Source organism: Schistocerca cancellata, chromosome 4 (assembly GCF_023864275.1).
Source record: "Schistocerca cancellata isolate TAMUIC-IGC-003103 chromosome 4, iqSchCanc2.1, whole genome shotgun sequence".
In the NCBI taxonomy this organism is placed as follows: Eukaryota; Metazoa; Arthropoda; class Insecta; order Orthoptera; family Acrididae; genus Schistocerca; species Schistocerca cancellata.
In genome coordinates, this window is record NC_064629.1 from 227,102,522 (window position 1) to 227,115,706 (window position 13,185).

General features: G+C 41.4%; 1 protein-coding gene across 2 annotated transcripts in view; it reads right to left on the bottom strand.

Annotated features, from left to right (window-relative positions):
* LOC126184920 (transcription factor 12) overlaps positions 1-5,822 on the bottom strand; it is a 742,430-nt gene extending 736,608 nt beyond the window's left edge. For both annotated transcript variants that reach the window (XM_049927589.1, XM_049927588.1), the window contains exon 1: positions 5,735-5,822. In XM_049927589.1, coding sequence (XP_049783546.1) covers positions 5,735-5,816 — 82 coding nt within the window. In that variant the 5' untranslated portion in view covers positions 5,817-5,822. The remainder of the gene's footprint in view (positions 1-5,734) is intronic.
* Positions 5,823-13,185: the final 7,363 nt, after the last annotated feature.

Sequence of the window (13,185 nt, forward strand, 5' to 3'; positions counted from 1 at the left end):
TGCCAATATGTAATGCCCCAGAATTTTTTAAGTGAAAACTCTTGAAGTTTTTTAAATAAACAAATGTTATTAACATTCTATATAATTACTCTTCATGTCTGAATATTTATTTCCCAACATAGTGCCCCTGGCAATGAGCACATTTCTCCCAACAAGATACCAGTTTGTTTCCACCATTACCGCAGAATGTTTGACAACAGAGCCACAACCTCACCTCTGCTTGTACTGCTTCATTACTATTGAAGTGAATCCTCTGAAGTGTTCCATAATCCCATGGCACATGATCTGCACTGCGGTGAACAGCTTTTAATAGTCACTGCTCTGGCATTTTCAATCAGTCTTGAGACTGCAAATGCATGTATGGCACAAAAACAGATGGGAGTGCCCGTTGCAGTGGACTGTGTGCATTTGCAGCCTCAGGACTGACTGAAAATGTCAAAAAATCAAACATTCAAAGCTGTACAATGTAGTGGACACTGTGCACCACACAGTTAAGTTTTGGAAACAGATCAAAAGTGGTTACGGCCAGGTCACGACTGTGTGGAGGATAATCGACGACAGTGAATCCAAAGCAATTAGATTGTTGCTGATGCTGCAGCACCTGTGTGTGGCCTGGTCTTGTCATACTGAAGGACAGGGTGCTCTTTGTGTGGACGACCTCTTTCCATTCATGCATTCAGTTTTCCAAGGGTCTCACAGTACTGTGCAGAGTTTATGGTGATGCCTTTAGATATGATTTCCAAATGCCCCACACTTTGAACACTCTAGAACACCGTAAGCATAACTTTTTCTGCTGATGACATGGTCTTTAACTTTTTTGGGGTCGGTGAACTTTCTTAGTAGAACTTTACTGTTACTCTGTTGTTTCTAGGGGTCAAAACGTTGAGCACCCAACACTGCAGGTTAGGCTACTGATGTCGATACAATGATCACCATACACAGCTCTCATTCTTCTCAGAAATTTCGATTGGAGGCACATTTACTGCAGTTTTAAAATCCGATTACAGCATGCTGTGTCTCTTGTACCAACATCGTTAGGTAAAACACTGCCATATTACATGCTACAATTTGGAGCCCTCTAGTGGTAGAAGGCTGCAACCAGCATAAGTGAAAATCAACGTAGTAATATGCATGATACACACTACCTCAACCAATACTGAGAACAGAATAAAAGATTCCGAGCGGTGTCCGACATGCCCACCGCACAAGCTGGAAATTAAAGTAACAGCTTATTTATGAAAATTGGAATGTTTAAAGCCTACTTTTATCATTGTTAAGAAAGTCTCACAATCTCATGGTGATTCTGAACACACGTTTCAACACAGTATTGAAGTGTTGAGTGTGATAAATACCACCAAGAATGAGCAATAGTGTGTATTAACATGCTTATCTCTATGAACTTCCAACATGCTGAAGTAGCTTGGGTCAGCAACTTCTGTTAAGCAGCATAACAAAAAACTAGGCCAAAATTGCAAATTTTTACTTTTTTATTCACTGGATGACTAAGTTTTGGGCCAAAATCCATTTTCAAATCATCATAACATAGACAAAACTGGCATTTCTGAAGATGTCAAAAATGTGCAATGAACATTTACAATGCATACAGATAGCAGTAAATGTTCATTGCACACTTTTGACATATTTGGAAATCTCTTTTTGACTATGTTATGATGATTTGAAAATTTGCCTCTGCCAAAAAAAAGTAAAAATTTGCAATGTTAGACTGGTTTTTTGTTTCTATTGAGTGCTTGTCTTTATTTGCACACTCAAAAATATGTTACTTGTCCAATCACCAACAGAAGCAAGAATGACTGTAAACATACACAGCATACGAACTTAATGGATAAGGCTGAAATTGCACAGTATCTCGCAGACAAATGTGTGATACAAAAGTAATATAGTGATTATAACATCAAAACGTCCAAGAAGTTTTTACTCCCAGAGAACAGTTCTTTGATTAATGATGAAATGAGGTTTTCTAACCTTTATACTACTTGGCATGAAGGGACTTAAAATGTGAGAATTTCAGAACGACTACTGGTGTATTTTCTTGTTTCATTTTTTTTCTTTTTTAAATCTGCCTATCAGGAATGTACGGCATTTATGATTACAACAGGATAATCATCTGTTAGGATCACAAGCAGAGACATTTTACTGAATAATTGTTTTCTTCTATTGAAAACAGAAACATAGTATACTCTACAATACACTTATGATAGACCTACTGCTGTTGTACTGGAAAATGGCTATTAAGAAAACAAAATCCGGTAATCATCTTATGATCTGCACTTGTGAACCAGACAGACAAATATTCTGGTGACAAGAATTGATCATGGTGATTTAGAGATGCAATTTCTATAAATAATACACTATACTCCCAAGTCCAACTTAGCTTCAACATATGCACACACCGGAACAATTATGTGCATGTACTATGCTGCACGGCTTTCCGACATTGTTAGCAACGGGTTTTAATAATGAAAATTTTTATTTAAGCTTCCCTTTGAAACATCTCATGAGCCATTTCACAATATGGTAAATTTGTTGCAATGACTTAAAAATAACATGAACTACCACCATCCAAAACAAAATTATGTCACTATCACAAAAGAAAAACTGTTTGGGCAGCAGTTTGCTAGCTAGCTAACAAATGTCCTTTGTATTTTGTTTTCATACTGAACGTAAAATAGAACACACTATAACACTTGAAACTATATTGTGTATAGAACTGTATTCAAATATTTTGTCACTGAATCAAATGTAAGGAGAAAGTATAAAGTAGTTTCTAATTAATATTCTCTCAATAATGCTGGAGTATTACAGACCACCGCACCTGTGAACTTGGTTGCGGCAACACGACTGATCTGTTGCATAGCTCAACTGACGATCAGGTTAGAAAATGACAGTTTGGTTGTGAGTTAGTGAATTCAACAAATGTGAATGCAGAAAAAAAATGGATGTATTGAGATACAGTTCCATAGCATAACCCACCACTTATGCCTGCACCATACTTAATGCACTTTATGCCACACAAATTAAAAATGCACAGCAAGTATTTTGTGTAAGTATTTTATGAATGTGTATCATACATAAACTAAAAAAAAATCTACAATGTAGTCCAGTGATGTACACAAATTAAGAACTCTGCTACCACCAGCACAACCAACACCACTATTATTGAACAGTTATGATAATTTTCTGACACACTGTGCTGAGGCTCTTCCATCAAGCAAATAGGGTGAACATACATCACACAAATTTATTCCTAAATTCATATATTTACTTTCGTTTTTTCCAGTACTATTCCTGAACACAAATACCTGTAGTAGTTATTTTGTAACCACTGACATATGGCCTCCTTATGCTTACTCTTGTAAAAGTGCATTAGCAGAAATATTCACTCTTCTAAAAGAATGAAATCAAAAATGGAAATAAAATAATTTCCTCATTGTGTGGTCATGAGTTTCCAAACCATGAACACTTTGCAAGACTGCACTAAACAAAAATTGAAAGACACCGTGTGTGTGTGTGTGTGTGTGTGTGTGTGTGTGTGTGTGTGTGTGTAATAAAATACATTAATCTTCACAAAAATCTGAATTTATAGCATCTTCAAACAGTATCATACACACTTTGGAAGACACGACATCAATGGTTTCATGTAATGATGCATGAAAATATGAGTCCCAAACAACGTTCTAACGTGACAGATATTGTGAGGATTGTTATTTTTGTGTATTTTAGAATGAAACAGTCAACTGAGAAATTATTTGTGGAAGAGTCTGGATTTCTCACAATTCCATCACAGGATTCTCACAGAAGGGAGTAAAGAAACATCTGATTAAGCTACATTTCACACGTCAAGGCAATACCACTCAAACAAAGCATTTAATGAACAGTGCAATGTAGAGAACTTCATTCTACTGCTTCAAAAAATGATTTAAAGAGAGATATATCCATCCACTTTGTACAAGACAGCGACAGCAGCATTAACCGCACAAGATGGCGGGTTACGTGGGCTCATTCCAATCTACAAGTCATGGCTATTTTCATTTACAGACGCTCATAAGGCACCATTATGACTGTTTCACAGAAAGTTAACACAGTAGTGAAATGAACAACCTCCACCCTTCAACATATGGTAATCCATAAAAGGAACTCGTGCATGGGTAGTAAATGTCAACTTCCCGTATCACGTTACAAAAGCATTAACAAAAAGTTTTATGTCTGGCCAAGAAAGGGAGCCAGTGGGCCATTTCAGTCACCGTTAAAATCTCACATTTCCTGTGAACTTATTACCAATTAGTGTGACAGTTACAGTCCCCTATAAACCAATCACACAATACTACAGAACGTTACAGCTAATGCAGGAGCAATTGTTTTAAAAATAAACGAATCCCGTGAAATAGTAGTCATTCTGCAAAGGATACCAGAAGAGCAAAATAACACAGTCAAACATATACTAACCCTATCAATGTGTGTGCATAAAATTCATCCATTGACATATGCATGTTTACCAAATATACTTAAGACTTCCTAAACAATTATGCCAAAATTTATGTACACAGGTTCTAATCTGAGTATTATTCACTTAGACTAGTGTTTTCATTTACACAAAGCAGAATGTAAAGAACTTGCAAATATTTATCAACACAACTTCCAGTAGAATATTAGCTCTGTCAACAAGTGTCTCAAACCTAATACAGATAAAACCGTTGATGACGAAATACTGTGTTTAAAGAAAATCAAAACAAGGTGAAAACAACCAGTGTGCTCAACACACTACATAAACAACTTCACTGACTACATTTCATTAAAACTGTAATTACAATTCATGTTGACAGGGCCAATTTTTTTAATAAGTACCTCAGATCAATGTTTTAGAGAACATAATACACACTGGGAACGTGAAATAGACTCAATTGTCACATTTCATACTGCTTGATTCGTTCACACCATGGGAAGTAACATTGAGAGACGAAAGTAAATCGCACGTTTTCTTTACATGAAAATTAATCTTTTATTATAAGGCTATCATTCTAAAAATATTTCGGTATTTCTCATCGTACTACATTATTATTGTAAATTTATCAGTTCACTTTAGTCATTGACATATACACTGGACTAAGGAAATGTTTCCAGCAGATTTATGTCAATTCAAATCCATTATACCAGCTTGTGGATGTTGTATTTTGTTATCAATTTCACGCATAGTCAGCTAGGCAACGACAACGAGCATTATATGACATGAGCGTTGTATCTGGAGAAAATGTCTGTCAGTATCACACTGTCACGCAAAGAAACCACACTATAAACATCGAAAGCAAACAGCTGGCGGGACGTTCTATTGGAAACTTAGCATATATGATGTCTGTGTGCAATTTTCTTTACTTTCAGACAATTGTTGGGCTTCATACCGCAGTCTGTGATGACCTTCCAAAACCAAAACAATGTCGATACCACACCAAGTTGCACGCAACAAATGTATGAACGAAGCATATATATCAAGATATATCAGCCACTTGTTGTTAGAAAAAACTTCTATGGAACAGTCAGACTTTAATTTTCAAGAATTCCGCCAAACGCCTGTCAAAAACCTCTGTCAAAACGTCTGAGACAGAAACCAAACAGAGAAGCGAAATGATGCATGCAAGACATTCTACAGCATTTCTCAATGTCAGCAGCCCCATTATATATGTAATGATATCGGTCGATTAATTTCAAATGGTAGACTTACCGGGTTGTTTATTTGCAATCTTATTAAAACAATTTTGAAACACTTCGTATAGGTGCATGGGCTCGTCGTCGCTGGTCGCCATCTTGATTCTCACAGCACAGCAAACTGTCTCTGTGAAAGACTCAATGCCGACATCTTTTACTATATCCATCAGAGATGGCAGCACAACGCACTTTACACTTTGTAGTAAGTCTCGCGAACACCGTGAGAAAAGACCACGCAACAATGAACTGAATAAAAAACGTTTTTATTATTTCATTTGCAAATATGTGTCGATTTGTGCAATTCGATAAAAGTTTGCTAGTTTGTATCTCAGTGCAATATGACGCCTAGAATTCGTGCTAATAGTCTTGGTCGTTCATTTTATAGACCATTGACATTTGCGCGCATACAGCAACTTTCATCAAAAAGTCATTTTAGAGTTCAGCCGAAATTATTGAAATACAATAATATTACCCTGGCGAATCTGGCAACGATGTTAAAGGATAGATCTCTCTTAACGTTATGGCTCTACCATCACATAGGTGTATAATATACTCGACAAGTTGTGATAAATACGTCATTTTATAACCGTTCGTAGATGTAATAAGTAAGTGTAAACTAAAATGACTATAAAACATACAAAAGACGGCAAGAACGCACTATTTTACTTTGAATGGAAGATTACCCACGAACACGGAGTTAATTTCTGCAGGTGCCACAGCCAAATGAAAAAAGGCCACCATTGTTAGCGTCATATACTTATCACACAGAGGATCCTGTTAACTGTCGACTCAAAATTTTCACAAGGAACGTATTTGTTTTTGAGGACATGTTACCGGTGCCTGACATTCCGACAAAAATTATATAAATTGGCTCACACGCATTCGGCAGTTTCTACCTGCTGGTGGAAAACCAAACACGGATTCGGCAACTCTCCTAATCAGTCCCCGAGCGGAACACCTGAATTTGGCAACTTCTACGTGCTGCTATTGTTTGCAGTGGTGTGAAAACAATATTGAAAACAGCGATCGAATGAAAGAGCTCTAAATGAAAGTAAAATGTACATAGAAACAAAGGTTTTATTTTACATTAGACATACTAAAATATTTCATGAAAACAACTGCATTTATTTGACATGCTCATGCTAATCTTGAGGCTGCTTCGATACGCAGTAACCCTCACTTTTGTTGTATGGAAGCTTGCCTCTCTTTGGTGTTTGCATTCGTTGTGCTGATGTGGCCATTTCTGGCAGAATTAATTTTTATGTGCGTATCGGTTTGTGCATGTATCAAACTTTTTAAAAATTTGAAGACACTTGGGTGTGAAAACTGTCACAAGCGTTAGCAGTCCGCCGCAAGGACCCAGAATCCGCTGTCCAAATGTATGGAGGACACAAGGCACGTTTTTCCACACCGATGTAATTTTCCACTACGTAATCTGCAAACTTACTCAGTTTTTCGTCTTGTATGCTGGCCAGGTTGCAAAAAACAACAGGATCATGTTGTGGGCTTAGTGCAGCCTCTGTCCTTTTTCCACTGTTCTGGTCTTGGTACAACGATAACAAACCAAGTTTTTGTATTTTTTGCCACATGAAACGTGTAGAATAATTTTATTATTTCTGAAAATGTAAGAGACAAAAGTTTTTTGAGGTAAAGTTTGTCACTTAAGCATGTTCGCTATTTCTGGTAGCCCTGAGCAGGAAGGGCGCCAAAGTCGCATTGTTTTAGACCGGTGGTTGTCAAACTGTGGCCCGCACGCCACGTGCGGCCCTGATCAAGTCTTCACGCTGTCTGTGGCTCTCAGCTGTATCTGACAACGCTTCTAGCAATTAACAGCTGAATCCGAAAACGTCAGCTAACGTTAAGAGCTTAACAGCATATTTTGCTTGCTCAGAGACTAACAAAAATATTTTTGTGCTTCAATTTAATTGAGGTTGGTGAATTCGGCCGTGAACTAAGAAAAAATGCGGCTTACGTCAGGGGCACAGTGATATTTAGCACAGCCACCGAGGGGTTAATAGAAGTGAGAGGGAGAATATTTTACTGTTTGTCTTCCAATGCTGTCAACTCACGAGCGTGCGCAAGTAGCACAGAACAGTTTCTGTGTTCCGTCATAAGTGACAGACGGATGCAGCATGGTTTCGTGAATTCGCATTACAGAGACGGTATTTTTCAAATGTGGTACATGTTTGTAGCAAGTAATATGCAATCATATTAAGGTTGTTGTAATAAAATGCAACGAGTAAAAGAAAAACGACATTAAAACGTTTAGTACACATTTGTGATGGTGTCTCATACTGTAATTACTGTTATTAATTAACATAAGATACTGAAACTTCCTGGCAGATTAGAACTGTGTGTGGGACTTTGATTTTAACGTATACAAACTTTTATTTACAGATTTTAACAGTTACAGATTTTTCCATGAAATTTTCTGCTATATTATTAAGCGAAGATGGGCATTTTCTCGTTTTTCTTTTGTTAGTGTTCTTGAATTGTCTTTTGCTAAGTAACAACCCTTTTATTCGTTGAATGTCTTTCAAATAATTTTTGCATAATGTGTTCACGCATTTGTTACAAACTAGCCTTACTTTGGTTTGTTGTATTTTGAGTTTAAATATTTTATTTTATTTTAGATGTATGCTGTATGGTAATAGAAACTGCACATATTGTATCATGTTCGCCATATATATATAACAAAGGAAAAAACATTTATGTGAATAAATAAATGAATGGTACTGATGTACTACCTTTAGGTGGGCACAACAATCTGCACACATATTAATGAGGCAAAAGATATATAAGGTGAAAAATATAATAAATCATAAAGAAACTTGGTACGTTTAGGCACATGATGAACAGAAGTTTATATATATACACTACTGGCCATTAAAATTGCTGCACCACGAAGATGACGTGCTACAGACGCGAAATTGAACCGACAGGAAGAAGATGCTGTGATATACAAATGATTAGCTTTTCAGAGCATTCACACAAGGTTGGCGCCGGTGGCGACACCTACAACGTGCTGACATGAGGAAAGTTTCCAACCGATTTCTCATACACAAACAGCAGTTGACCGGCGTTGCCTGATGAAACGTTGTTGTGATGCCTCGTGTAAGGAGGAGAAATGCGTACCATCACGTTTCCGACTTTGATAAAGGTCGGATTGTAGCCTATCGAAAGTGCGGTTTATGGTATCGCGACATTGCTGCTCGCGTTAGTCGAGATCCAATGACTTAGCAGAATATGGAATCGGTGGGTTCAGGAAGGCAATACGGAACGCCGTGCTGGATCCCAACGGCCTCGTATCACTAGCAGTCGAGATGCCAGGCATGTTATCCGCATGGCTGTAACGCATCGTGAAACCACGTCTCGATCCCTGAGTGGACAGATGGGGACGTTTGCGAGACCACAACCATCTGTACGAACAGTTCGACGACGTTTGCAGCAACATGGACTATCAGCTCGGAGACCATGGCTGCGATTACCCTCGACGCTGCATCACACACAACATCATGATGGTCGCATTGGTGTTTGGCGACATCGCGATGAACGCACATTCGAAGCGTGTATTCGTCATCGCCATACTGGCGTATCACCCGGCGTGATGGTATGGGGTGCCATTGGTTGCACGTCTCGGTCACCTCTTGTTCGCATTGACGGCACTCTGAACAGCTGACGTTACATTTCAGATGTGTTACGACCCGTGGCTCTACCCTTTATTCGATCCCAGCGAAACCTCACATTTCAGCAGGATAATGCACGACCGCATGTTGCATGTCCTGTACGGGCCTTTCTGGATACAGAAAATGTTCGACTGCTGCCCTGGCCAGCACACTCTCCAGATCTCTCATCAATTGAAAACGTCTGGTCAATGGTGGCCGAGCAACTGGCTCGTCACAATTCGCCAGTCACTACTCCTGATGAACTGTGGTATCGTATTGAAGCTGCATGGGCAGCTGTACCTGTTCACGCCATCCAAGCTATGTTTGACTAAATGCCCAGGCGTACCAAGGCCGTTATGATGGCCAGAGATGGTTATTCTGGGTACTGATTTCTCAGGATCTATGCACCCTAATTGTGTGAAAATGTAATGAGATGTCAGTTCTAGTATAATACATTTGTCCAATGAATACCCGTTTATCATGTGCATTTCTTCTTGGAGTAGCAATTTTAATGGCCAAAACAAAGCTTGAGTGGAGAGAGAGAGAGCACATCAAAATATGAAAGACACTATTTAAATTTCGTTGTTACACTTGTTTGGTGCCCTTTGCACTTTATTTACGGCCGATCATTTTCTTTTTTCCTGCTTTATTTGCCTATGAGGAAAGGACACTGTATCGGTAGGATTTGCACACTTGACACTCACTTTGGTACTGCACACTTTTACTTTGTACTGTGCACACATTTTAGCACACGCTTTTCGCACTACACTGCTCTTGACGTTGGGGTTTTGGAGGGACTGGGTTGTGGGAGGACGTCGGTCACGGCGTGTGGAAGGTGGCGTCCAGCGGGACCTGCAGGAAGTTCTGGGAGGTCTCGCGGTACGTGGCGCGTTGTTTGGCTCTCTGGTGTTCCTTCCACGGGTCCGTGAGGAACTGCGCCTTGTCGGTCTGCCGTTTGCTGACGAGGCGTGTGCTGTCGTGGCGAGAATCCACATCGTGGCCAGGCGTTTTGGGTTTGGCTTGGGGAAAGGCTTTGCTTCCGGGACAGTGACAGCTGTGAGATGTATTGCCCTTTCGTCACTTCTGTTGATGTGGGCGGTCATTCTTCTGGTTGTCGTCCATATTTCCCTGCTCTCTCTGCAATTAAAGCGATGCTCGATGGTGTCGGTGTGGTTGCAGAGTTCGCAGTTGGGCGATTCCCGCATGTTAATGCGCGCCGGTTTCTCGTTGGTTGGCACTGTCTGGTGAACGATTTTGTACTGGCGTGCTCGGGCAGTATCCGTTCAGAGATGTTCTTCCAGACCTGTGGCCAGTCGTGGTCCTGAAGTCTCATCTCAATATTGGTTTTGCTTGTCTTCCCCCTAAGAGCGCCGTAGATCTTCCTCGCCGTTATTTGTTGTGGGTCGGCAACACCTGTGATGATGTAGCTCTTGCCGACAATGAGCTGTCTGACGTGCCTCAGCTTAAATGGGATGTGGGCGGTGTCTACTGGTGCCTCTTCCGACTGTGGTTTGTAGGCGTTGAGCAGGCTGGACGTTATGCAGGTATCGTTCTGGTTCTCAATTTTCAGCGCTCGGTGTAGAAGTAGTGCCGCGCACTTTGTCTTGACGTCCGTCAACCCGAGTCCGCCTTCTTCCCTCGACAGGGAGCACGTCGCCTGGGAGACTTTGAAAATTTCCCGCCTCCACAGCAGGTAGTACGCCCCGCTTGTTATCGCTCGCGCAGTTTCTGCCGGTGCACATAGGATTTGCGCCACGTACCACGCTTTCAACAGAATCGTTCCATTTGTCAATTGCACTCCTTGGCTCAGCGTCAGGTTTCTGTTCGCGTGTGTCCTCACGAGCCCTCTTGTTGTATTTAAGAGGCTGCACCAGTTTTGTGTTGCCATTTTCAGTGGGCACTGTTGAATTTCTACTGCGAGTACCCTATGGTTATCTGCCACTCCGTACCACTCTCTCGCTGTTCTCAATCTGCCGTTGCTCAAAAATGGCTCTGAGCACTATGAGACTTAACTTCTGAGGTCATCAGTCCCCTAGAACTTAGAACTACTTAAACCTAACTAACCTAAGGACATTACACACATCCATGCCCGAGGCAGGATTCAAACCTGCGACCGCAGCGGTCGCGCGGTTCCAGACTGCAGCGCCTAGAACCGCTCGGCCACACCGGCTCTGCAGTTGCCTATCCGCCGTAGCACTGTCCTCCTCGCATTCGTTTTGGCAACTGAAGCTCTTTCGAAAATTCCATGATTGGCTGAATCTTTTCTTTTTCTTCTTCGTTTTGAATGAAAATACCCACGTCGTCGGCATAGGCCATGCATGCGATGTTTCATATTCCTAATGTGTAGACCGAGCGAGGTGGCGCAGTGGTTAGCACACTGGACTCGTATTCGGGAGGACGACGGTTCAATCCCACGTCAGGCCATCTTGATTTAGGTTTTCCGTGATTTCCCTAAATCGCTCCAGGCAAATGCCGGGATGGTTCCTTTGAAAGGATACGGCCCACTTCCTTCCCTAATCCGATGAGACCGATGACCTCGCTGTTTGCTCTCTTCCCCCAAAACAACTCAACCCAACCCCTAATGTGTGGCCTCTGATGTCAGCTGCGAGCTTTCGTAATAAAGGGTCCAGGACTATTGTGAATAGTGCCACCGATAAAGGGCACCCTTGCGTGACGTATTTCCCTAGTCGTATTGACTTTGAAGTCCACCCGTTTACTGATATTCCAGAGGTGGCGTTCGTGATGATGTTCCTGATGGTTCTTTTGAATTTTGGTCCGAATCCGAGGCGTGAGATAGTTTTCAGTCCGTACCTATGACCGATCCTGTCGAAAGCCTTGTGGAAATCAACAGAAACTATGGCTGCGGGTTTCCTGGTTGTTGCGGCGTGAGCTATGATGTCCCTATATGTGCAGACGTCGTCGAAGATGTTCCTGCCAAGCACTACACAGGTCTGCCTTGGGATAATGGCTTTCTTCAGTGCGACTTTGATGTTCGCAGCCAGGCACTTTGCTACTACTTTATAATCGAAATTTAGGAGCGTCATGGGCCGAAAATCTTCAATTTTATTGGCTGCCTGCTTTTTGGGGAGCAGAATCACCGTCCCTTGCAGACATTTTGGTAGCATTTCTGCCCCGTTTAAGACTTCATTTACTATTTCCGTAAGTATCGTACCGACTGTGCCCCAGAGCGTAGTGTAGAGTTCCGTTGGAATTCCGTCTGCGCCTGGTGCTCTTCCGTGTCTGCTGTCTTTGATGGCGGCTCTGACGTCGTCTTCTGACACATTTTCATTTAAGAGTGCCCGGTCTGCGGTGGTAAGGATCCGGCGGGTTTCTTGCAGGATCCTCGCCATTTCTGCGTCGTCATTTTCTTGCCCTCGGGACAGGTCGTTGAAATGGTCTTCGACGTGGCTCATGACGTCTTTCTTCGTCGATAGCCTGTTTCCGTCCTAGTCGACGAGTTCCCTTATTTGCTTACTGTTAGCCCTCTGTCTCTCCCTGTGCAGGTGGTGCAGTGTAGCGTGGTAGGTTCCTCCTCGATCTCGCCGTTTGTCTGGCTGCGGGCGATGACACCTTTCATTTGCTCCCTTTTCAGGCTCAGTATACGCCCCTTGAGTCGTTTAATTATTGGCAGAACAGTTCGTCATCCGCAGGGACGTTCATCGCGCCTCGTAAGCATCTTGTGTAGAAGTCTGTTGTTTCGTTTCCAAAAAGCCTTCTCAGCGCTGTACCTTATCAGTTCCCTTCTTATTTGTGGTTTGGCGTGTTCTACCCACCATTCAGTGGTTTCATATCAGCGCACACT